General features: G+C 28.2%; 4 protein-coding genes across 7 annotated transcripts in view; 2 read left to right on the top strand and 2 right to left on the bottom strand.

The window, feature by feature from the left end:
• mst (misato mitochondrial distribution and morphology regulator) overlaps window positions 1–1390 on the top strand; it is a 39548-nt gene extending 38158 nt beyond the window's left edge. For both annotated transcript variants that reach the window (XM_067268378.1, XM_067268377.1), the window contains exon 14: window positions 827–1390. In XM_067268378.1, the coding sequence (XP_067124479.1) occupies window positions 827–1026 (200 nt within the window). In that variant the 3' untranslated portion in view covers window positions 1027–1390. The remainder of the gene's footprint in view (window positions 1–826) is intronic.
• Window positions 1391–5530: 4140 nt separating this feature from the next.
• Window positions 5531–17777, top strand: LOC136973636 (F-box/LRR-repeat protein 20-like). Its single transcript, XM_067268375.1, has 6 exons — window positions 5531–6292; window positions 7886–8057; window positions 10786–10946; window positions 13630–13713; window positions 13794–13908; window positions 16870–17777. The coding sequence occupies exons 1-6, from the start codon at window positions 5658–5660 to the stop codon at window positions 17002–17004; spliced, it is 1302 nt and encodes a 433-aa protein (XP_067124476.1). The 5' UTR covers window positions 5531–5657; the 3' UTR covers window positions 17005–17777.
• Window positions 17778–20296: 2519 nt separating this feature from the next.
• LOC136973641 (glycine-rich protein-like) lies at window positions 20297–20981 on the bottom strand. The gene is made up of 3 exons (XM_067268380.1): window positions 20917–20981; window positions 20498–20842; window positions 20297–20413 (listed from the first exon to the last, which is right to left on the bottom strand). Exons 1-2 carry the CDS (start codon window positions 20926–20928, stop codon window positions 20504–20506), a joined length of 351 nt encoding a protein of 116 aa, XP_067124481.1. The 5' UTR covers window positions 20929–20981; the 3' UTR covers window positions 20297–20413; window positions 20498–20503.
• Window positions 20982–24396: 3415 nt separating this feature from the next.
• Window positions 24397–27702, bottom strand: part of LOC136973633 (glycine-rich protein-like) — a 29373-nt gene continuing 26067 nt past the window's right edge. Inside the window, exons 1-3 of one of the 3 annotated variants that reach the window (XM_067268371.1) lie at window positions 25247–25346; window positions 24991–25083; window positions 24397–24780 (exon numbers count right to left, since the gene is read on the bottom strand). In XM_067268371.1, coding sequence (XP_067124472.1) covers window positions 24421–24741 — 321 coding nt within the window. In that variant the 5' untranslated portion in view covers window positions 24742–24780; window positions 24991–25083; window positions 25247–25346 and the 3' untranslated portion in view covers window positions 24397–24420. Of the gene's footprint in view, window positions 24781–24896; window positions 24953–24990; window positions 25084–25246; window positions 25347–27702 lie in introns of those variants that run through there. The other 2 variants (XM_067268370.1, XM_067268372.1) reach the window with 2 other exon arrangements.

Raw genomic sequence — 27702 nt, 5'->3', positions numbered from 1 at the left:
ATAAAGGCAATTATTATACCACTTTTAAATGCAAATTAAGACTTAATGTTAATTGCTTTTCTTATGTAAATTAAATTTATTAATTTAAATAACTATTGTTGTAACCTGCTGTTATTTTAAGGAAGAACAGTACTGTTTTATGCAATTCATAAAAATATAGACAAAAAGAATTAGGTTAAGTGGCAAGTAATGTGACAATAGAATGTTTACAAAAACAACTTTAAATTGCATGATTTATTCCAAGGAAATTTTTGCCACGGAAATTTAATTATAGGTTTAAGTGTGCTGTGAGATAAAAAAGGCTGAAAAACACTGGCCTAGAATCTAATCCTTCTGTTTCAGGCAGTTTCAAATAAATAAACCGATAAACAAATAATCGACACACATCAGAGAAATATACAAATAATCCTTCATTAAAACCTTTAACCGGCGTGGGTAAGATCAAATTGTGTATGCAAACGGATCGTTACAAAGAATGTAGCTTGAAGATGGACCCAGGGAGGGATCCAAAAACATTTGCATACACAATTTGATTTTACCCCATGTCAGTCAAAGGTTTTAATGAAGGATTATTTAAATAAACTGATATTCAGTAGTCAGAAAGGCAAGAATATTTAGTACTTGATATTTGGTATACAGTAGCATCCAACTAATTATTTGGTATTTGGCCAAAAACTCCTATTTGGTCCATCTGTAATTATTGATTATAAAAAATGTATTATAAATATTATTAAGAATATATCATTTTAACTTTATCACTTCATAATTAATATGTAATCATTAAAATAATTTTTGTTAAAATATTTCATATATTTTTCATTTTCAGGTGTTGAAAGCATTTCTGCAATATCAGGATTTCATAATACTAAGAATGCATCTGACTCAATAAATGTTTTGTTGAAATCGACAGATAAATCAAAATTAAAAAATTTTTCATGCAAAGGGACAGGAGTAGAATCTGATGATTTTGAAGAAGCCTTAGAAAATTTAAAAGTTTTAGTTGATTGTTATAAAGACAGACAATAATTGTTTAAATATCAAATTAATTTTGCTATTATAAAATATTTTAAATTAAAATAAAATAAGAGTATACTTGTGACTTATTAAAAAAAGAAGTTATTCTTCGAAAGCTGGTTAAATATTTTAATATTAAAATATGGTTTAACATTGCCTGTTAATACAATATTTTTAATTTAATAACACTTATTATGGATTTTTAGCAAAATATTTTCTTGGAACTTGACAAAATATGATCACACATCCCATAATTTTGCTCAAACTTCAAGGAATAAATTGCATAATTTGAGAAATTGTAAAAATGTACAATATTTTATTTTGTAAGAATATATAATTAAAATGTAAATAGTCATTTTGTGCATTTAATATAAATGTTATACACGTGTACTATCATACATTAAATAATATATTTTTGTGCGTTTTATTAATGTTGTGAGTTTGCAATATTTATTAAAATATTGCAAACTTACAACATTGACATTTTATAAGATAAATCTATAATAAAGATTAAAAAGCTACTTATTTGTTTGGTATATATTTTACTTGAATAAATAAATAAATGACTTTTTATGTTATAAATTTCATTAATGTTTGCTAATTAAAATATATCTGGAGAGAATTGCAACATTTTTTCATTAAGAATAATTAATGTTATGATTAGTAAATAAATTTTGCTTGGGTTTTGAGAGATTAATAAAACTGTTAATAATGATGCTATAATAAAATGCTGTCCGAAATCATTATCTGTGTTAATATTTATTGTGAAGTCAACTCATGGAAAAGCACTTAAGCAATTTCATATTCCAAAAGTTATCAAACTCAGTGCAAGATGAAAGATAAGATGTTGTACGTTACAATTATCTTTATAAATACAAATGTCCTTACTTTCAAAGCTATACACACTGAAAACAATGCAGTAAAAATAAATCCGTGAACTTTTGGCCAAAAAATTAGACAAATATGGTTCCGCAAGCTCCGTATTTACCTGATACGGGACAGTGTGACTTTTTCCTGTTTTCTTAACTAAAATTTCAGCTTTGTGGTCAAGAATGGGATTCAGTTCACATGTAAAAAAAAGCTGGTGGGACTCTTGCACAATTTCCCTGGCACTCAAACGGGAGGTTAAGGGAACCATCATTAAGTCTGATAATTTTTTTAATTATACCAAGATAAAAACTTTGAATAATAAAATGTAAAAGGAGTAATTTCATTTAATTATGAAAATTTTTCAATAAATGTTTAAAGGAGACTATTATACTGGGCAACTTTAGCAACCTTACAAAGAATGATAAAATTTCTGCATTTCAGGGTCTTTTTATGGATTGTACCTGGTAGCAGTGGGAATTCCTGATTTCCTTGAGGCCGTTTGCTCCGTTGCCTGCCTTTATTTTAATATGTTAAATTTCACTCAAGAAAAAAATAAACAAAATATAAGACTGTCTGTTGTATCTAATTTAAAAAAGGTCTAATTCAAACCGCAAGTCACAGTGGACACAAAAAACATTCAGCTGGTGGCAAATGCAATCATATTTCAAATTTAAAATGGTTGTTCCGTGTACAGTACACTAGACACTTGGACATAAATTGTTTTTAGTTGGTCGGAAATGTACCATATCCCTGACAAATTATTTCAGTGAGAAATTGGTATTCGGTGTATACCATTTTTTATCCACGACGCGTTCTGGGAACTTAATTATGTTTTTTATAAAAACACTTTATTTTTTAATAAAAAAATCTTTGATTTTTGAAGCCAAATTTAATTTGATAGATGAATATAAAATCTAAAAATTTATTATTTACGTTTGTAAAGATATATAATATTAACGAGGTTGCGGCCGAAGGTTTCATCTCTAAAACGTGAACGTCGAACTTCGAAGAGTGGCTACTTTGTAATGGAGCTCCACGTTCGATGTTCATGAAAACTTCAGCCGCAACCTCACTATTAGAGAGGTTGCAGCCTCTGATATCTAGGTACTCTAATGTAAATCCGGTCCGGAAATTATTTTTAGAAAATTTACGAATGTATTAAGCTGTTGGTGGTAGAAGATGCCATGGAAGAACAAACCTACTCCTTCAGAATTATGATAAGCTATTATGAAGACAAATACAGTGGAACCTCGCTTAACAAGTGTTTCGCATAACAAGCAAATAAAAATTGTGAAAAAAATCACTCGCTTAACGAGCAACGTTTTGGCATAACGAGTGATGAGGAGAGGGGAAGTCCCGAATTGTGCGCATGGGGCCTGTTCCGTTAGTCTGTGTTTAGCACTCGTTCCGCTAGCATCTTAGTGTCGCTTGTGATCACACATGTTTCCAAACTTGTGTTCACACATATTACTTATAAATATTAACAACCAATGCCCGATATATAATAAACACACCAAACGATATGCGAAATTCTTGGGCTACGTAAAGGCTATAATTATATATATATATATATATATATATATTTTTTTTTAACTCTTTCCGCTCTGTGGGCACTAAGAGGGCCTCCTTTAGAAGGCCCATTATGGGTTCGGCCAGGCCCACAATGGGGCGACCGGGTGGTGAGGGACGGGGCCCGACATATCCGAACGGACCACTCCCTGAAAAATTCCTGGGGATTATTCAACCTGTTCGGATGCAATCCCGGGTCCCCCAGAGCAGTAGGCTGCCACCTTGACCGCTCAGCCATCCGGCCGGCTATAATTATATATTAGAAATTAATTAATTTGACTAGAAGTAGGCAGTTATGCTTTCCTTTCCTTTCCTTTCGTTCAGGGTTTATATGGAGGTTATGGCCGTTGTCAGCTTCTCCTCTGAAGCGCTGTCTGATGACTAGGCGAATCGACCGGTTCTGTATACGTATTTCTCCAGGAATGAAATATGGATGCGAAGGTTGATCCCCGCGTTCGGCCAGTAGAGTTGGTCTAGATTACAGTTGTAAGTCGAGTTGGTCTAGAGTTGGTCTAGATTACAGTTGTAAATCGAGAGAAAGAGCATGGCCCAATTCCTAGCGGGCCTCTTCATACGCCGGGCATGCCAGCCAAAAGTGATCGGGGGATTCCTCCGCACCGCAATGCTGGCAGTCCGGTGAAAGGCTTAAGTTCCGAGAATGAACGAAGGATTGCAATGGAGCCGTGTTAGTCCTTAACCTTGCCAGAAACAACTCCGCGCTTCGCGAGGAGGCAAGGCAGTTATGCTTCCATCTCGTATTAAATTTAATGGCCTATTCCAAATTAAATTCCAGAAATGTCTAAATTAAAAATTAATTATTTATAATTATTAAATTTAGTACGAGATGGAAATATAACTACCCACCTCTAGTCAAATTAATTAATTTCTAATATTTAATTATAGCCTTTACATAGCCCAAAAATTTGGCATATCGTTTGGTGTGTTTATCGGACAGATTATCTGATTTTTTTTTTTCTGCAAATCGAATTCGCATTTCAGGTTGGTTCATTCCGTGTTAGAAGAAAAGATGAAGATGATTCACGCTCCTTAACAATATATATTGTATAATTGTCTTTAAATAAATGTTATACATAAAATATTTGAGTATTTTTTCGGCGTAGAACGCATTATCGTATTTTACATTAGTTTATATGGGAAAAATTGTTTGGCATTATGAGTAAGACTGGAACGAATTATGCTCGTTAATCGAGGTTCCACTGTATGTGTAAATTCTATAGACACTTCACATCACTTGCAAAAAAATTGAATAATTAAATAATTTCTGGATTAAAATCGTCTGTTTCTTTACAATATTATTCATAAATGCTTAAATAATCATTATTTTAATAAAATACGTCATAATTTTAACTCCAAACACAAAAAAAAATGAAGTTTAAATCGATCTTCTACTCGCCATGCTAGACGTAGCAAACGCCATTATCAACATTCTAGAATTGCCAGATGGCGGCGCTCGAATGTCCGACGTTCACGTTTTGGGCTGAAAACGACGGCTGCAAGCTCTCTATTAACAATACGAAAAAACTTCAGAAGGCAACAGAGTAGGTTGTACGGCCAAGATGCATTTCTCCACTGTCGTAGATATCAAATCCGAGTGAATAACTAGAAATTTTTCACGGGTATGTCAGGCTCCATACATTTAAACACTCTCATTGTGAGGCTAGACAAACCCACGATAAGTTTTTTTTTTTTTTTAAACTCTCCGTCCTGTGGTCATTAATAGAGCCTCTTTTAGCAAGCCCATTGTGGGTTCGGCCAGGCCCACAATGGGGCGGCCGGGTTGTGATGGACGGGGCCCGACATATCCAGACAGACCACCCCCGAAAAACCCCTGCAAATTATTCGATTCCGGGTTCCCCAGAGCGGTAGGTTGCCAACTTAACCGTCTGGCCGTCAAATGTCGTATCGTTGTAAATTACATATTTTTTTATTTCTTTTAAATAAAAATCATATTATTTTTTAATAAACTATTTATATTTTTAGATAACAATTTAACTTTAATTTTACTGCATTTCTTTCTCTTAAAATATACAATTTAAATTATAAAACAGATGGCGCTGTTTTCAAGATGGCAATTTAAATTTTGAATTTTATTCGTAGGAAATTGTTTGTGGTGCTTCGAATAGTTTTTTAGTAGGAATTTAAATAATTTTATGGATACGACGCATTGCAGTTAGGATGGGAAAATGCAGAATGGATCCGAATTTACAAATTCATCGTTGCAGAAATGTGATTCGGAGGAAGAATCCGAACCGATGTTTGCCACGACCTTCGACGATCTGCCAAATGAACTGCAGTTGAAGATATTCTCTTATTTGACAACCGCCGAGGTGTGTCGCTACGTTGCACCCGTCTGCCGCGAATGGCGAGAGAAAGCCAAAGATCCCGTGCTATGGAAAGTCATAGTTTTGAAAGACGTTCACGTAGACTATTTAGACAGATTTTGCAGGATTTTGACTCGTGCTACCATGTTGAAGTGCCTGACTCTAAGAGCGCTCTCCTGTCCGTTGCAAGATTTTGCTCGTTGCTCATTATCATTTCCTCTTTTGACTCATCTTGATTTAGGCTTTTGTAATGATGTAAATCCTCAGATCATCTCCGTTTTTGTATCCAACTGCCGTCTGATTTCGGTTTTAAACGTTGAAGGTTGTTTGGGTATCAATCAAGCAGCCGTCAATATTATTTCCACTCTGAAATATCTACGTTCACTTAATCTGTCCCATTGCACGTTTCTGAGTAATCCCGCCATTGTGAGACTTGCCGAAAATTGTCCCAGATTGCAGGAATTGAATGTCGATGGCATAACGACGATTACGGATAGGTAATCGCTTTTCTGAATTCTGAAAGTAATTTGTGTCATTTCTGAGCTTTTCGGCTCTTGGGTATTGCTTTACAATAGCTAGCAGGTTACATGATGAAGGAATATTTTTTCCAAGATATTTTGTATCGGATAATATGCAGAAGACTAATTTGCAGTTATGTCGTAATGATATATCAGATTGCATTATTGTCACATGTAACAAATGTTGAGAAATGAATATCAAAGAATAGTGACAAATTTTTTTCGGAAACAATTGTGTAGAAAATATAAATTTATTATTTAAATAGAAATTACTAAGATGATTTGATGAATAACTACTGCATATACGAATATTTTTATTAGAATATATTGAAATTTAAAAACAATATGGATATTGATTATACAGCTATTCTTTAATATAAATAATTGGGTACTTTTCTGTTGATGGGACGCCAGTCGATAAATTTGTCTTTGTGATTTTATTCAAGTTTTAATTATTTTGTGTTTTATTAAATCTACTTGACTTTTATTACTTCCTTGCTTTTCCATTATGTTGATAAGATGACGGCATCGTGTGTCAGATTACAGTTAAAACTGGTGTCTCGTTAATGGAAAAGTACCAATAATTGCTGCTGTAAATAATTAATATATGTAAATTTAAAACATGCAGAACTTGGCAAGATTTTTTTTTAGACTCTGTGTTGGCACCCTGCAAGAGTTAATTTCATCCTTATTTAAATTATTAAAAACAAATATGAGATATGTCTAAGAATAATCTGTTATCAGAGATTCTACTGCAATATTTTCCATGTGAACTTTCCAAATAAATCAGACCTATCCAAAGAAGGTGCTGAATTTTTAAACATTTTCAGTCTCTGATAAAAACTAGTTTTGCTAGAGTTCATTAATGGTAAACTATTTTATAAATGTATATTCATATATACATTTTATAGTATTTATTATACTATTTATATTATTATATATAACTATTATATAAATGTATATATGAATATACATTTATAAAATAGTTTAGTTTTGCTAGAGTATCTTCATAACATCAATCATTTATCCTCAGTATATAAGAAGACATAATATGAACATATTTCAAAACTGTCTATTTAAATAGAGTTCAGTCAGATAAGTTAATGAATAACTTTATGTTGACAATATACAGTATTTCTCATTGTATAAACATTTTCTGTTTGCAAGATTAAATTGCAGTTACGAATTTTCTGCCTTTAAATTTTTATTGGTTTCACAAGTTATTTAACATCACAGGAGGAAAGTTTTGAAGTCATTTTATGAATTGTCGCTCTTTTAATTCATGTAAGAGAGGCCTGTAAGCCTTGTAAAGTACAAATGACCTCTGATAGATATATATTCTTGACTAAAACTCTAGAATGAAATTAAAATACTGAATTATGATAATTTCTTTATTTTTCAGTAAATGTTTAAAATAACTATTACAATGAAATACTTTAATTATATAACGTTGTTCATATAATTATTACTTTAATCAATTTCATTTTAAATATTTATTTTAGCATATTCTGAATTCGTTTTAAATCTATTCTTTATCTTATTTTTTTGCTTATAATATTTTATTTCTTTTAGTGCAATATGTTTACTTTGTGAAAATTTACAAGATAGTCTTCAACATATTGAATTGGATGGAGAAGAATTAACTGACAAAAGTTATAAATGTATTGGTCAGTGTCGTAATTTAATAAAGTTAGGTATATCATTTGCTGAAATGATTACAGATAGGAGTCTCATGTATTTAAAGGTTTGTTTATTAATTTTGTTTAAATTTAAAATATTTTTATCTTTTGTCTTTTATGCTTGAAAATCATAAAATATTTATCTGTTTTGAAAATAAAATGCTGGATATAAAATATTCTTATATAATTTTATAAATTAATTACATATAAAACTCATTAAAAATACTTGTTAACTGGGAAATCAAAACTCCATTTCTGTATGATTTGTTTACTTTTGATAATTAAGTAAATTACAGTTGACTCTGCATAAGTCAACACCTGGATAACTCGACACCGTAGGTTAATTAGTCAACTTTCTGTGGTCCCAGCTGACTTACATAGTCATTAATGTTATTAACCTTAAAAAACTCGGTTTACTCTACATCATTTAACTCATCACCACTGGATACATCAACATACTTTTTCTGTTTCACGCTTTTTAGACGTCTGATAAGTCGACTCCCCTCCTGAAAAAATGAGTTCACACTGTACAGTAAGCTATGTGGTGTGAACTCATTGGTTCAGTCATGGGGAGTCGACTTATCAGAATTCTAAAAAGTGTGAAACAGAAAAAGTATGTTGATTTATACAGTGGTGATGAGTTAAATGATGTCGAGTAAACCAAGTTTTTTTAAGGTTAATAACATTAATGGCTATGTAAGTCGGCCGGGACCACAAAAAACTGACTATGTAACCGACAAGTGACGAGTTATCCGGGTGTCAACTTATGCGGAGTCGACTGTATTTATTAAAACATTGAAAATTATATCATTATTAATATTTTCTAATAAAATCAAAGGCTCAAGCAGGAATTTAAGATTCATTTTAATGCACTGTATTATAATTTGAAGTAAATTTATATCAAAGAAAAATAATTTAACCAAAAATTAATTTTTGACATTAGTTGTTGTGTATGGTATACTGTCTTTGAAAGTACTCGCAATTAAAAACACAATAAAAAATAATAATAAGTATCAGTGCAAATAATTTATTTTAAATTAGAAGTAGTTTATGACTGAACCAAAGAAATATCAAACAATATTGTCATCAGTCCTTTGTTAATAAGTTACCTATGGTTATTGATTATTCTCTTGCTGAGATGTGAAGATCAGTCAGTTCTTCTTTAATTAAATTTATTTACTAATTCTATTAAATACTAATACAAAAATGAAAGTAAACTCATAACTGGATGAGCAGATTAAAGTAGAACTTGCAAGAGAAGCATAAGGAGATTGGTAATATTACACGTCAGACTTGCTGATGCTGTGCAGCAAAGCATTTCCAAGACATGTTTTGTTACACTACTAGCTGATGGCATCATCAAGTTTGACTTAGTGTCTCAATTCTTTGCATAACTTTTTGCAAATACTTTCATTTGGTCATCATATATAAATATAAAAATTACAAATTGATCATTCACTCAATAATAAACCTTTCATCTTCTCAAATTCTACTGATTTTGTTTACAACAGTTTTTTATATCTCATCCTTTTAACTATTCCTCTTTCTCTCCATTCTCTCAACACTGGTTGCTTTAATTTTGGATGACTTCCTACAAAAACAATGTTTTTTGTTAAACAACACAGTTACATTATTTCTAAATAATTTTTTTTTTTTTTGTATATAATGTGAACTATTATTGATATTTTTATTCACAAAATGAATATTTGTATTCTGTTAAAATTGCATTTCATTTAGTTATACACAAATTTTGAAATTGTTAATTATTTTAGATATTTTTTCAATTATGATTATTATAATTGTGATGCAGTTTTATTTTTAAACAAAATTATAATAGTTATGTAGACAATACTTTAACAATATGAACATACCAAATATTATTTACATTTTTTCAGTAATATATTAAAATTTGTGTCAAAAGTAGAATATAAGTTCATTTTCACTCTGGAGTGAAAATGAACAGTCAAACCGAATGATATTAAATATTAAAGTTAAAAATGTGTTAAAACTAATTTCTCTTTGAAAGAACAAATTTTTAACAATAGTTAACAATTTATTGCAATTTGGATTAGATAAGACAGTTATTTTATGAAGCCAAAGATCTATGTAGCATTAATTTTTCCAGTAATTTAAAAAAAAAACTTTATTATACTATAGCCACTCCTCAGTTAACAATCTAGTGTTTAACAACCATTCAGACTTGTGACCAACTCTCCAGCAAGGGGAATCTCCTTTCTTAATCTAGTCTTGTTTTTGCAATTGGTCAGTATTCACACAGGAAGTATTTAATCTCTAAGATTATAATTTTATAGTCTATTGTGTGTCCCATTTTGAAAGATTCGGTGATTAAAATATTAATCTGAATGTCTTTTTATTATGAAAGAACTTCAATGTTTTTTGGTACATTATTTTTATAATTTTCGCTGATTATATTTTTATGTTCTGTAATATGTAAGAGATGCAAATTAAAACAGTTATTGAGTGGAATTGCCTTTAGATTTTTCTTTTATCCAGAATAAATAAAATGATACAGCTCTTCATTTTACAACCAATTTGCTTAATAATCTAGTTGGTGGAACAGAACTTGATCATTAAGTAAGCAGTGACTGTAATTTATATTAAATAGCAATTTCATTTAAATATAGAAATATTCAAAAGTTCTAGATAAATTATTCTATTGTTTATGAAACAATTCATTACTTACTTATAAATGAAATAACTTACCTAAACTTCTTAATATTTAGAATTTTTATTCAACATGATGTTAAATTATGTATTTATTTTTTATATAAGAAACTCTCAAAACTTCGTTATCTGAAACTGAGAAGAGGGACACATCTTACTGCTCCAGCGTTAAAAGACATTTTTGTTGGTCCTGAGTTAAAGTATTTGACATTCTTAGAATTTGATAGTCTTATGATTGAGGATGATGGCATAAAAAGTATGACAGAATGGTGAGTTAAATTCAAATTCTTTAATGACTGTTTCAATTTTATATTTATTTTCTTTGTTAATTTGGAATATGGTCAGATATGTGATAAAAACAATAATTTACTTTAAAATAGATGTATTACATCTATTTTAAAGTAAATTATTCTTTTCAAAGACAAATTACTGCTTTTCACTGTTGAGTATGATTGTTCGATGATTTTCCATAACAAATATAATAATCACTTCGCGCCGATTTTTGTTAATATTATAAGTTACACTTACATGTTGTGGCATTACAAACGTTAACTATTTTAGATGAGTTCACAAGCACTTTCGATAGCATACAGCTACCATCTTCAGGTGAAATTCGAATATGATATTCGAATTTCACCTGAAGATGGTAGCTGTATGCTATCGAAAGTGCTTGTGAACTCATCTAAAATAGTTAACATTCGTAACACCACAACACGTAAGTGTAACTTATAATATGTTCAATGATTATAGAAACTTTTCAATTGTCTTCTCTTGAAGTGAATAGAGAGATAAGGAAAAGCTTTAAAAACTATCGAAAAATTTTGTTTTTTGAAAAATCAATAAAATTTTTAAAATTATTTTTCTTCCTATGTTTACAAAATAAATTTGGGTTAACAAAATATTATCATTTTTGTATCTTGTCAAGTTATTCAATTCACTATCAATATACAATTTGTCATATATTTATTAAATCTGAAATAATACAAAAATATTATTAATGTTTGTAAATATCAATATATCTAGAAGGTAAAATATTTATTTGATTTTGATATACTTTTTGGGTTTAATATTTTTATAATTGTGTAAAATTAATTTTTTAATTAATTGATTATTTCTGTTACCAGTTTCTGTGGATATTTTTAAGCATAATATTTTAAATAAAACATTTTAGAATAAAAGTGATTATTAAAAAAAAAAAAATGCTATGTACAAACTTTGAATGATGGAATAATAGATGACTCTTTTCTTCTGTTTTGTTATACCATAAATAGAATATTCATAAAATTAATTTGTTAAGTCTATATAATAATAATAAAATTAACAAAGTCTAACAAGGAGAGGGCCAGACATTTGTGTTTCCAATTCAAATAAAACTTGGTGAGCCCATAGCCCTAAACACAAATAGCTCCTTGTCCAAATAAAAGGACCCACTTCTCAAGTATTTCCGAAATATGAGCCTTAGAAAATTGAATGTTTAACTTGTGTGTTTGGAAGTTCACTCTTGTTGAAATGATGATGGTTGAGTGGATAAAATGTTAGGTACTGAGCTGCTTTACAATTTTAATACATATATTTTATGTGTAACACAATTACAGTAGAGCGTCGATAAGTGGAACCAATTGGGGACTGGGGTCCTTCCAGTTAGTGATTTGTTCCAATTTCCGACTTTGTATGAAAAAATACATTAACCTGTCCGATGTTCAAATTTTTCTCCGTTGCGTATCGCTTCCTGTTGAATTTTTCTCCGTTGCGTGTCGCTTCGTGTTGAATTTTCGTCGATTTTAAGCCTAACGAAAATTTTTATAATAATCATCGAGGCTATCGTATCGTTAAAAATTATTTCTGCATTTTGTACAAACAAAATAAATATATTAAAGAATATAAAAAACATGAAAATTATACTTTAGAAGTAAATTTAGTATCAAAAACATTCGATTCAGCACGACACAGTCCGACTGAAAATCGTTCCACTTTCTGGCCATTCCACTTACCGACGTTCCACTTATCGACGCTCTACTGTATTTATTATTTTACAGTATTATTAGCATTATTATTGCTATTATTTAAAGCTTATAAAACAAGAAATTAAAAATTGTGATGTCATTTTCTGTTTAGAAAAAGAAGTTCTGTATATTTAACTCTCATATCATTAAATAAAACTGTTATTTTTTTATATTTATTTTCAGATATTGTCATATTAGAAATGTAACAAACACTAGTGCATGAAGAAATTGTCATAACATTAACAATTAAAAAATTGCTGCAACAATGCTACCCTATTTTCATATCAGACTTGTCTTTTTCGTCCATGAGCAGTAATGTCTGAAGCTTATTCATTTGTGGTGACATAGTATATAATCATGAGTGAAAATAAATGTTAAATAAAATTTTTATTTCTTTATAACTTAAAAGTTAAATCTATAAAGACTTCTTTTTCACTAAACAGAAAACGATGTCAGGTTTGAAGCTTGTTTAATGAGCTTTAAATGTGAAGAATAATAATGCTAATGATGCTGTAAAATAATAAAATAATTGTTACATATAAAATAAATATATATTAAAACTGCAATGGCTCAAATCTACATCAAGCAGCTCCAGTGTCTAATAACTTATCCATTCAGCCATTACTTCTGCACTGTTCTGAGAAAAGGTGAACTTCCAAGCACATAAGCTAAACACAATTTTCAGAGGCCCATATTTTAGAAACACTTAAGAAGTGGTCTTATTATTTGGACAAGGAGCTATTTGTGTTTGCCCACTGTCATAATATGATTCTTACAGAAATCAACATTTTTATTACTGAATCTGATTTAATAATAAATGTTCTATTGTGTGATGCAAAGAAAAAACCCTTAGTTTTTTGATTTGTTACTTCAAAACTCAGCTCATTAGAATTAATCATATTAAAATATTAAATTACTATAAATTTGTACATTTTATAATGTTTTACAGCTGTACAGAATTGAGATATTTAGGTTTACAGTGGTGTTGGAAAATTACAGATGTTGGTTTAGATTTCATTGTTACCAATTGTCAGTAAGTATATCAATAAAAAGTTGTTATAAGAAAAATTAATGTTTTAACCTGAAAATGATATTTTATCATTCTTTTTGTAGTAATCTGAGAGGAATAGATTTACTTGGATTATATCGAATAACTGGAACTGCTCTTTTAAAAGTGCCTTCAAATATGAAGCATTTAGGATATTTAAATTTGGAACAATGTAATGAGGTAAACTTTGCATTCAATGCAAAAAAGTAAAAAGTTCTATAAGAAAATATTAGGTTATTTTTTAAAAATCTAATAAACTTTTCTTATATTGGAAAAAGCAGTAACAGCAATGTATGTAGATATTTATTATGAGATTTTTTGATATTGTTTTTACTACTAGTAATAAATTTTTAAAATATTTTAGACATTGAATTTGATAGTAATTTAGTTGTACACATAGATTAGCAATGCATTTATTAGGTACAGAATTACATTATGTTTATTAAAGTTTAAATTCAATGTATAATGTAGTCATATCATGAGATAAATACCATTAAATAGTTATTCCATTGGATTTTGTCATAATTATGCATATAAAAATACTCCATACATGAAGTATTGAAATTTTTCTGTTCTAATGGGAAATATTCAAAATTGATTGTATTAGTTGTATCACAATAATAATACATTATAATATAATATTTAATGAACTGTCTGACAGTTTGTCATATTGTGTTAAATGCCATACTTATACTCTTTTTAATACTATTATTTTTTTGTTAATATATGGCAATATATATATTCTGTTTGTAGATTAAAAAAAATAGAAATTATATTATAGTTTGTTGTTCAAATAATTGCGAAAATAATTTATTGTTTGCAATTATGAATTATTGTTTAAATAACAATAAATTATTTTATAGTTATTTAAAAAGCAATTCATAATTTACTGGACATTTATCAATATATATAGTCAAACTTGGATTTACTCAAACAAATATATTTCAAATTATCTGGATAAATCTTTAATATAGCTTAGATAATATTAATGATAGCTGATGATGATAATTTTTCAAGTTTAAATCTTAAATTTTCTAATTATTAATAAATTTGTTGGAAAATTTACAACATTCATTAATATTTGATTACAGGACTATTAAACTAACATTTAACATGTAATAAAAAACTAGCATATAACTTTGAGATGAGTACTCTTAGATAGATCATTATCAGATTCTTACAGTAACAAAATGGAATATAATATTACCATTTTAAAATGAAACATCTGAACATTTGAAATATTCAAACTAAGTAAAAGTTGAGTACAAAAATAGAATCATATTTATCTCAATTTAAAGTTTATTTATATATTTACAGTTTAGTCTAATTGAACAATATTTAGATAAAAAGCAAATTTTAATAAGTTTTTTTTTTTCTTGATTACCTTTTAGAAATTTAAGACCTTCAAACAAGTAACAATATCAGGATATATAAAACAGGAATTTACATTAATTTCTTCTATTTTATCAATTACTGTATGGTCTTGTTTTATGTGCAAATTGTGTGTCATCAGGTATCACATAAAATGAAATTTTGCAAAGATTTGTGCTCCAGCTCAAGTAGTGCCAGATGATTGACTAGACACTTAGGGAACCATTTACAATTTACAGAAAAATGTTAAAATGTGTATAAAACATTTTACTTGTTTTTTAATGTAATGAATAACATTTTAGTCTGTTTCTGAATTAGAGAAAAATTTTATTATGCTGGTTCAGTGATACAAAGTTTCTCAATTTTGAGTCAAACCTAATGACTAGGATGTAAAACATATCATAAGATCATCACATGACTCATCAAGTGAGCTGTTAATAGGGTTCATGCATATAATGTTTCATAAACTTAGAAGAATGGCTAGTCGAAGAGCAGCTATTTTCATTAGCTTCATATGAAAGAGGCTTTTCTGGTATAAAAAAAACTCATTGGTCATGTGCAGATAAATGCAATTCATGTTTTTTCCTTTGTGAATGTTTACACATAAATATACATAATTTACAATAAAATAAAGAAATAAGTAGTTAAAAAGAGAGTAAAAATGGATATACTTAAAAGATAAGATAGTATCAATAGGGTCAAGCAGTATGAAATTGCGATGAATGTACAGTTCCTTATTATGTGAGGGATTTTCACATGACGATATAAGTTTACTGTTATGATACTGCCTATTTAAACCAACTTTTATTTATCTGTTAAACAAAATTGAAAGTGACATAGAAATGGAAAGAGGGCCTGAAATATCAATACATTTTCAACTTCTGTTTGCATTTTAATTTTATAAATGATGTAACTTTTACAAAGAAGCCTTTCCTTGTGTGTAGCAAATAACAAATAAGCTTGATATGATTTTGCTTCACCAAAAGTCATTCATAATCTGTTGCTACTAGTTATACCACACTGCAAGTAAAATTATTTGTATGAAAAGTTCCTTAAATATAATAATACTTATTCATATTATTTTTGATATATGTAAATTAATTTGATAATTTATTTTATCTTAAAATGTGTGGATTAAACAAAATGTGTATTGCTCATCAAACATTTGTGCCGGGTGATTGCAACTTGCAAGTTGCTCATCCATTACATGATTTTGTATAGGAGTAGAATGACTCACAAGAGATGCTCAATATCCTATGAATGGGTTAAATCTAACCATTTGTTATCTGTTTAAACATGAATCCACATATAACAATCCCATATACAAAATCCTACTGTAATATGTTTCTATAATATATTAGTTACTTAAAATATTTTTATATTATTAATTGATTCATTTAATACTAATTTTATAATTTAACAATCATATATTCCTCATGTGTAAATATTAATGAAATTTTTAATTTATTTTAATTAAGAATTTTTATTTAATTAGCAATTCTACATGTAAAATTTTATTTATGGTTTGCTTAATCTTACTGAAATAAATTTAAATATACATGCAATATATTTTGTTTAATTTTGAATTTAAGACACTTTTAAATCCTATAACTGCATTATTATTATTTATTAATAGTTAAAATGCTTATTTTAATCTAGTGAAAATTTTATTGATCACTATAAATTGTAATTAGTTTTACATTTTTGTTCCTGAATCTCAAATTAAATTGGTATTTATTTATTTTTAATTAATATATTTTTTTACTATAGATAATTGATTCTCTCCTTTGCAAATTGAAAAGAGAAGTTCCTGAACTCGTAATCAAAGATTATTATGGAGAATTTGTTATCCCATCTGCCGATTCGGGTGATGAAAATGAAGAAAAAGAGAATGAGAAAAATTAATGATCTACTTCAATCTCTTTATCAAACTTGAATAACAATTTCAACAACAGAATAAAATTTATATTCTGATATCTACTGTTTAAATTATGAAAATTATTTGTAGATATTAAAATATTATTAAAGGATATTGCATATCTTTCCATTATGAGTGTTTATATGGTAAAATGTAATATAAAATATTATAGACAAATATGTTGAAAATGTAATGTAAATTTTAAAAATTTTATATAGAATTTATTTTTCATTATTATATTCTTTAATTGCATTATATAATAATTTCAATTGTTCAAAACATTTTGTCCTACATTGCTCAAAAATAAACAGATATTTAAGTGTAATTTCAACATTCCTTGTTTTCCACTATCCTTTGGTCTTTCTTAAAATATTGAAGATTGCTTTGCTAGCATTTAAGCTATTGAATTTTGAGACTTTACTTATTATATACTTTACAATAATTATTTTTTGCTTCTTTTATTAAAGAACATAATAAGCATAACAGAGAGAGGAAGTTAATTTCAATAAAATCTGTCAATATATTATATAATTATATCTAATATTTTTGACATATTTAGATATTTTGTTTTAATGCTCAAGATCCTATGAGTGGGTTAACCTAACCATTTGTAATCTCCAAAAACATGAATCTACATATAACAATCCAGTATACAAAATCCTACTGTAATATGCTTCTATAATATTTCAGTTACTTAAAATATTTTATTATTATTAATTGATTCATTTAATACTAAGTCATTAAAACTGTTCAGACAGTTTAAATGAAAATTCTGGCAATTAACTTCTAATTATTTAAAATGAACTTTTAATTTGAAAAGAGTGGTTTAATAATATCTATTATAATTATTATATTGTTATTATATTATCTATTATAAATATTGTTTGTTTCTTAGCTATATAAACTATTATCTAGTCGTTTTATTTTATATTATAAATTTTTATACTAATTCTCTAAGCTGTTATATGTTGTATATAACATGTAAAATATTGTAAATATAAAATTTCAATAAAGTTTTCATTAAAATTATTTTTAATGTTCACTGTTGTCAATTTTTATAAATACTTTTTAATTTTCTAAATACAGTATTTTAACTCAAAAGTAATTATACAATTTAATTAAGAATTTTTAAACGCGAAATTGGAGATAAATACAGCAGCAAAACTTTGCAAAAATAGTTTCGATCTTGCATTTTATTTTATCGCGAATGTGAAATAACGCAATCTTACAAACTAATAATATAAAAATTAATATAACGCTCTACAGAGAGGTGAGCAACCTTTTCTGGATGAGAGCAGCAAGTGAATTTCGTAGGCTTACAACGGACTGCATGCATTTTTTTAGTGGCAGACCATCCGCCGAGTACCAACATAAGCTTCACCACAACCGCATTATTCTAGGTATTAAATACATGTTGTAATTACTTGCTATATTATGAGTTAACGTCATAAACTTGCTCTTCTTAATTTGAAATAGTTAAAAAAGAAGTTGTATAAGTACTCGTTTTTGTGGTGTTCTGTCAAACTCACTCGACTTTACTCTCGACTGATCAGCTTAGAAGTATACATTATACTGAACTGAGTGGAATCGGTGAAAATGTGACTAATAGGTAAAATAGGACAAAAAAAGTAAAGTATATTTTATTAGTTTGTAAAAAAATTTGACTTCAATTTTCTATATTATAGAAAGTTTTAAGGCCCTAAGCTACAGCTTACATAGCTTGCTCGTAAATACAGCCCTGTAATGTATGTCTATCCGGAAATAAGCTGGCACGCCATCCTGCTGATACCAATTGGACCAGTTTTGCTCCAACGGAAAGTCGTCGAACCATTTATCCATTGTTGGATATGGGATATTAAAATAGTGAGGATGGTATGCATGAATAAGAGACCATGACCCACAACTCCAAATACCATACCAGGCATCTATTATAAAATAAACCTGGTGTCGCGTATTTCAAGTGCATCGTACAACACACTGTACTCAATAGTACACATTGTAGCAGTTACTTCATTCTGGGAAAAAGTCCATAAAATGTGTTCGAGCAGTTGTGATTCATTCTGACGTAGCTTACAATTGATATCTGCTAAACTCGTCAAATCACTGTGCATCATCCTCTGCATGTTGCAAATAGGAATTGAATGAGTGCACGTCATGTCGACATAAAATGTATACTCATATTTGGGATTGCTTTAATTCATATTCCCTCTCTACTTCACATATGCTTGTATGTGGATATGCGTCGAAATACAGTATATCAAAACTTCAACGTCGTGAGGACAAGGACAATCAGGACCGTAACCCCTGACTGTGCTACATATTTGTATCAAGTAGCATATTATATTCCAAATTGTTACGGGCACAGGTCTTGGTAAACCAAGCGCTCGTGGAATCTACTACAGAGTAGATTTAATAGGTTAAAAAAAACGGCCGTTATAAAGTTGGATAAAGTATTTATAAAATATCCTATTATAAAAGTTATTATACTTTATATAATATAATAATTAAACGAAATATAATTTGAGGATTAATGAGAATTTATATAAAGATGCAAACTTAATTTTAAGCGCTATAAATCATGCATTAAAGCATTAAAATTTAATACATATTTGTTATAGGAAATTAGCATATTAGTTATGTAGCCATTCGATTAAAGTGTGTTACCTTCAAAGGTGATTTTTTTTTTTTCATATTTACTTAAAAACCGATTAAATATAGGAATTCTTAGTCATGAAATATTCTCAAGAATGTCTATATCAAAGATTCTTTTTATTATTTAAATATATTCAAAGCAAATCTCGCATTTAATTTAAAAATAATAATAATTTTCTCCAGGAAAATATCATTTTACCAGCGATAAAAATCATTCGGTCTTATATGATTATGACTATATAATATTTATAGAAAAATGTTTACATCGTCTCTACGTGTTGTAATTAATTACTGTATATTTAATTTTAATTAATTTACACATTTAAAAATCGAACCTTAAGTGTAATTAAATAATACTTTTTAAATACTATAATCGAGTTTTCTGTAAAATTGTTTAATTTATGCATTATGCAAAACTTTCTTAAACATAAACTTAAATCTGTCATAAGAATGTTATCTCTATATCAGTTCGAAAAGAATTGCTTTTTTAGAATTGAAATATAAAATCGATCGAAGCATTTAAAAAATAAGTGATGTGATATTCATATCCAGAAATTATGCGGTAAATTCAGAAAGAATTATTCGAAATTAAAAAAAAATAAATTCATTACACCATATAGAATTTAATTTAATCTTTAATTTAGACGAAATATCACTCTACAAAACCATTACTTATATATATATAATGACTACATTATATACAGCACTGATGCATTCTTTCTTCCAATTCTATCTGATTTGTCTCTGTAAGAAAATTTAAAGAATGAAGTAAGATAAATTTTCATTATCTAATTCTATAATCTTTCATAAGTATAATGTTGTTCTTACCTGAAATTACCATAATTTTCCGCCGAGTCCGTAGCCACCATAGCCAAGACCGTATCCCAATCCATAACCTCCATAGCCGCCGAGTCCGTAACCGAGACCCAATCCATAACCTCCATAGCCGCCGAGTCCGTAACCGAGACCCAAGCCATAACCGCCATATCCGAGTCCGTAGGCTCCATAAGCTCCGTGTCCGAGTCCGTAAGCACCATAAGCGCCGAGTCCTCCGTAAGGAGCGGCTCTCTGGTTATCCAGGCTGACGGTTACTGCGGCATCTCTTCCTCCAATTCCTCCGAGGTATCCGGCCATGCTGACGGCGCACAAGGCAGCCAAGACGATAGCGGCGAACTACAAAAATATCGTCGGTATAGAAGCAAATCAAAAACTTAAATACTTATATAATTTAAATAAACTGCACTTACCATAGATTTCATGATGAATATTGCTACTTGAGAGTCAAGTAAATGAATGATCAGTACACCACGGAGTTCGGTTTATATATCGAAGTAATTGCCTTGACTTCTCGTTCGAAGGACAAATTCACCGCCGAATTAAACTTGAATATCGAGTTTTAAATTAGTTCAATACTAGTTTTCAGATTATTTAAATAATCCAAATTTCTATTAAAAACTCGGAAGTTCTTCATTAATTAATATTTTAATATTCAAGAATAAACGAGTTTACTTAATGATAAATTGTTTGGCCAATATAAATCTATACAATTTAGTGCATCATTACAGTATACTTAGAGATACAGTATACTGGATGATGCAATAAATTTTACAAAGTTTTATAGAAGAAATATGTTTTAATAAAATTATAATATATTATTAATAATTATACATCCGTTACCATTAATGGTAATTTTACTTCATACATTTCATCCACAGGTCGAACAGAGTTAAAAAAAAATAAACAAAAAGATCCCATCTTTACATCCATTTCTATACGCCAACAAAATTTTAACTCAATTTACAAGAATTCGAATAATGAGAATAATTCGAGAAATTCTGAGCATTTAATTTTCCTGATATCCTTGTATTTGTTACAGTTTCACTTCACGCTTTTGATATTTTATTTTCGTTCATCCATTATTGTTATTATTATTATTTTATTTTAAAATATTTTAAGGGGAAAAATGCTTAAATGTGATAAAAGATGTTAATTTACCTAATAGTTTACACTATTTAAAAGCCCATCAATGTCCGAGTGGGTAAAACCACTGAACCCCGTTAGTTGGTCGTGGGAGTTTCGCCCTTCGCGAAAGAGTCGACCACGTGGAGTTTTTTCACGATTGTAACACTTAAATAGGGGCCCATTTTTCATAGAAAGTCCTCCTTCGACAGATCGCATGATTTGCCCTTTCAGATGTTTCCATATAGAACATTCTAGTCTATATGATCGAAGGTGACCTTGACACAATTTATTAAATTGATTCGAAATGTTAAAACGTTTATATTTGCTGGGTATATTTTATTTTAAAAAATGTTAAAATTGTATCATATTAAAATAATATAAAATTGTATTCTGAACGCGTTACTATTGTAGGCTGAATGGTAGTTATAGTGTCAATCTACCCCTCTTTGGAAATCCGGCGAGCAACTCCAGGAACTTTTATGAGAAATTTGTACCTGATATTTTGGGTCCCGTCTTCCCGACAAAAACAATATTATTCATAAATTGTTTTTAAAATTCAATATTCTATGTGACAGATTACATCAATGAACAATATGCTTAAGATAAGATGCTAAAATTTTATGATTTAATTGCTCAATTATAAGGCTAATTTAATTATTAAGGCATGTAGCGTTAAACCTTATAATTAGATTGTACGGCTTAAAGCTAAAATTATTAAGATGCTGCAAGTTAATTTATGCAATTGTGCTTTTATTGCACAGAATATTTCATTGAAAAAATCTTAAATACTTCACTTGAGATTTTTTCCAAATGGTCATCATCATTTTGGGTTGTTTTTGAAATGAATTTTATTATATTTAAAAGTTAAATAGGCATTATAGGCAGACGCAGTATAATAAAATTACTTTTTATGAGAATTATTTAAAAAATTAGACAGTTATCCAATAATTAGTTTATTTATTACAATATTTAAGTTCAAGTAATTTTTTTTTTATTCTTAAGTTTGTCTATAAATAATATATGACTTCTATGTGAGCATAAAATTGCTATAACGGACTTATCATACAGAAAAAAACGGCGAAATGGTGTAAAAGTAGGCTATAATCGAACAGAATATGCATTTCGGATATTATACCCCTTAGTTCTGTTTATAGTGTATCAGATATTTGTATTTAGTCTATTTAATTTACTTTCCATCGTCGATGCTTCCTGGATCTTGGCTGGAGGATGCAATAGTATTTGATTTAAAAGCTTCTTGTCCTGGTTGTACTGATGATAATACAATACAACCAGGACAAGAAGCTTTTAAATCAAATATATTTCTTTATATTTGATAAATTATATGCTAATGCATCATATATGGTATTACAATATCATTTTCTACGTACATAGACAAACCTGTATAGTATATGCAGACTTATGTTTTTGAAAATTTTTCAATATAAAGCAGGCCCACGAGCAAGATTTTGGGGGAAAAAAGCCACATTATTTTTTCACAACGTAGTTTATTGATGATAATACGATGCAGTAGACTAAGGTGGAACTGAACGGATACAAAACAAATAGAGGTTATATACAATATTCTGTTTTATTAGCATAACAACATTTTTCTGTTTGAATTGCTAAATGATGAATCACACTCCAAAACACCCGTGTGGACTGCATATAGGCTGTACAGTATTACAATATTTTGGCTCTATAGTTAATATTCTGGCCCTGCAGTATAATATTTTGGCCTCTGAAATAATTGTAATTTTCTCATATTATTGAATTTTAAATGATTGCATTTACTTGGAAATGGGTGGTTTTTCTTTCTGTAACAAAAACTCGTTTCAATTTTTTTTCTTAAAAATTTGAAATAAAATAAAACTTTAAAAAAGTATAATTTTACAATTTTATTATAAAAATTCATAATTAAATTGCATAAATTTTAAAATATTTTAAAATTTTTTTAAATTAAAATTTTGTTTAATTAACATTTTTATAAAATGTTAAATATATAAATACTTTGTTTATATATTTAACAAAATTTTTCATATATTTTTAATTACAACTTCGAATTTATTAAAAATGTTTTCGTAAAATCTTTAATGTATTAAATATTTCATTTGTTTTCATCGTTGGATGCAATAATAAATGGTTTTTAAAAGCGTTTTCGAACGCAGAAGCTAGATACAAATTAATATTGAGCATTTAAATAAGATATTATTTAATTAATAATAAATTAAAAATGACAAAAATTGGTTTAAATAATTTAAAATAAAAAAACAAATTGTTTATCACGAGATCATAAAGTCAATATATCATTTATATCTGTTTAATATATATTTATAATCAATTTAATAATTTTAAATTAAAGCAAATTGTTTCTTTTAATAATGATTAATGTTATATTAGTTCTCAACCAGTTTGTCACGATACACTGCTGTGCGGTAAACTTCTCAAAATTCTTAAAAATTACTTTAGATTTTTGTCTACCTTTAACACTATTTTATTATAATTTAAAAACCTATATATTTTTAACGTCGCGTTTTGAATGCATAAAGACTCATTGGTATGCAGAAAAAATTTTAAATACGTCGCTAATTCAATAAAAGAATTGAGAGCCACTTGATTAAATCAAACGAAAACGAAAAGTATCTTTTTATTTATGATTAAGCTATAACAACTTTTATAAAGTGATAATTTTATTCTTCTCTAATTTTCTTAATGTGCATTTTAAATCACGTGCGCGTATTCTTCGAATTAAAAAACACAAAACACTATTTAAGTTTCATATAAATAATTTATTAATGAAGTTTTCCAAGACCTAAACCGTAACCTCCGTAGCCGAGACCCAGTCCATATCCGAGTCCGTAGGCTCCGTGGCCGAGTCCGTAACCCAGACCAAGACCGTAACCTCCGTAACCGAGACCCAAGCCGTAACCGCCGTATCCGAGTCCATAGGCTCCATAAGCGCCACGTCCGAGTCCATAGGCTCCATAAGCGCCGTGTCCGAGTCCATAAGCACCATAAGCGCCGAGTCCTCCGTAAGGAGCGGCTCTCTGGTTATCCAGGCTGACGGTTACTGCGGCATCTCTTCCTCCAATTCCTCCGAGGTATCCGGCCATGCTGACGGCGCACAAGGCAGCCAAAACGATAGCGGCGAACTACAAAAAATAGAAAAAATCAATCTTTTACACATGTTTCGATTAAGATTTCACATAGTTTAGTGAGTACGAAATGTTAACGATACACTTCAAAATCTGCTTATCTATATGCTTACCATGGTTTTCATGGTGAATGTTATTACTTGGAGATCAAGTGAATGATCAGCCAGAGATTTTGTTCCTTTTATATACTGTACAAAAGTTAATTACCTTGATTTGTTTTCTGTTGTTTTCCGAAGGACAACGTTCGCCAAGGAAATAAACTCGAAAATCCGGTGCAATATCAGTCTGATATAGTTATTCCTATAAATGAATCTATTAATATACCAAAACCAGTATTTGCAGAGCTTATCCTAAGTGTAAAACTCATATATTTTAAATATTCATAACATTCATTCATTTATTTATGATTAATCTGTCATTTTTAAAAAATATATGTATTAAAATTTTTTAATTTAATATTTACATTTACAAACAGAAGTACGTTTGTAAAAAATAATTGTTTTTTAAAAACTATAAAAATAATTAACGCGACTGAATACTTTATAAAGCTCCGTTATAAAGTACTAAATAGAAAATTTAAGTAGTTATGACAAATGAGAATGATTTATTGATTGACCGAATTAATTCCACAGGATTTAAAATATGCACGGGGACTGATTTTTTTTTTTTTAAATAAAATAATTTATAATTTTACTCATGAAAGAAGAAAAATGTAGATTTAATTTAATTATCAAGTAAAATGATTATCAGCTACATCAAAATTTATCATACTTAAAAGAGGAAATAGTTGTAGTTATTAGAAGATGCTAGTTTATATTTTACTGTAAATAATCAAAATTGTATATTTGCAAATTAAAATATTTGTATTCAGCTCTATGTTAATATTTAAAATGTAAAAAAAAATTAAATTCTGTTTCTTGAAATTAAGAATTTCCTTTTTTAAAAATAAACTTGGAAATGAAAAATTTACAAGTTTATTTAAAGTGAGAATGTTTTGAAAAGGGAAACCGTTCTAAAAAATTGTTTAGGATATGATTTAAAACATTTTTTTCATTTTCTTATTATGGACATTCATCTCAATCAAAGATATGTTTTAGAAAATAATTGGTCCAACATCCTGTAATGGTGATTGATTATTTGATTTTGTAGATACAGCTTTTCAAACAAAGACAATAGAAAAAACAATAGAAATGTATTCTATTTGATATAAGTATTAGCATTCGAAATACATGATTTAGTGCTTATTTGAGTAACGAATAACCTTGGGTATAAGTTATGTTATGAAGTCAAGCATAATCAAATGTATCAATTTCTAACAATAAATATTTTGCAGTCAATGTCAATAATTATTTTTTGTGTGCACAATTCAACTTGTTAAGCTTTTCTTTTTACCCCATTCCCCTTTATTTGTATTGAAATTTACGTAGTAGTTATTATTATTTTTTTTTTCGGAAGCCATATTCAATAGAATTTATTCTTTCATATTGAATGTGATATCAAATGGAAATTTCGAAAGTGATGTTAGATGAGAACTTCTTAAGAAATTGGGCTGAACGGGAGGAAAAAATGCCCTAATTGTATATCCCTACATGGAAGAATGCAATAATATATTATACAAATGCTTTCATTTTTTCATTTCGAAAATATAATATTATTTCGAATAAGAACAATTAAAACAATTGACAACAGAACTCTGAAGAATAGAAATATCTTGATAATTTTCGATAGATGCGCTCTTAAATAGCGCCTAAACAGTTATGTGTATAAAATTATACTGTATTCTTTTAAATATAGATCATATTAACATTTTATCTGCATAGCTTATCAATCATATATTATTATTTTTTTAAACTTTGTGCGTTTTTGCGAGTTTAAAAAATATTATCGTAATTAAATGCATAACTTTATTAATTAAGAAATGCTATTGAATTTGTATCTCAAATCCTGGTGATTAAAATATGATTCTAAATTTAAATTTATCCCCAAAGTTTGGGAGAAAAATATAGAGAATACAAAATTTTCTCGAATATTTATGAAAAAAAAATATCTAATATACATGTTACTATCGCGATGGAAGTATTTTATTCGGTCTACTTACGCTACTGAGATCAACAGTTAATAATAAAAAAAAAAAAACTTTAAAAGATACTTAAGAGAATATATATATATATATATATACAGTAGACCCCCCTATAATACGGTAGATACGTTCCGTGTTATAGGGGGGGGTCTACTGTATATATCAATGTTCATCGTATTATCAATATGTTTTAGTATTAAATATTTATCTGAAAATGATCCACATTGTTTCAGGTATAGGCTACTAAAAAATGTCTCATTTAATCTGTAAATACATTCGTATATAATAAAAGTGTTTTCGAAAAATAATAAGAATTATAAAAAGGAAATATATAATGTTTAGAATAAAATTTATTCTAATACAATTTTTTTATATTATTAATTAATTTATATTAATTTAATATTAGTATAAGTGGGCCTGTAATTGAAAGATAGTTAAAAATGTATGGTTATTATTGCTTCAATTAACAGTAAAAGTTAAACTCAAATTTTTTAAATATAGATTCGGACTGATAATTATATAATATAGCAATAACAGAATATCTAAAAACTATTTTATCAATATTTTTTTTTTGATTTTATCTGTACAATTTTTTACACTTTAAAAAAATGTAGACAAACAAACAAGGAAAGATAATTCTTTCCTTGAATCAAAGTGATTTTTCTGAATTAATTGTATAAGAGTCTTCCTTGCACAGACTACTGAGCATAATATTCTGTAAACTATTAATATATAAGCTTATAAAATTAATTATTTGAATTTATTTACCAAGAAATAAAACTTTATCAACTAATTTCTCATTTTTTTCCTAATATTTCTATCAAGGATAATTTGGTTAA

Source organism: Centruroides vittatus, unplaced genomic scaffold, assembly GCF_030686945.1.
Source record: "Centruroides vittatus isolate TY-2023 unplaced genomic scaffold, ASM3068694v2 contig_3254, whole genome shotgun sequence".
Classification (NCBI taxonomy): domain Eukaryota; kingdom Metazoa; phylum Arthropoda; class Arachnida; order Scorpiones; family Buthidae; genus Centruroides; species Centruroides vittatus.
This window is presented reverse-complemented; position numbering and strand designations above follow the sequence as displayed.

Excerpts from the sequence above, each read along its gene's own strand:
- LOC136973636 (XM_067268375.1), top strand. The coding sequence starts at position 5,658 with ATGCAGAATGGATCCGAATTTACAAATTCATCGTTGCAGAAATGTGAT. Across the intron at positions 6,293-7,885 it reads ATAACGACGATTACGGATAG|TGCAATATGTTTACTTTGTG; the intron begins GTAATCGCTTTT and ends TATTTCTTTTAG. Across the intron at positions 13,714-13,793 it reads TTCATTGTTACCAATTGTCA|TAATCTGAGAGGAATAGATT; the intron begins GTAAGTATATCA and ends TTCTTTTTGTAG.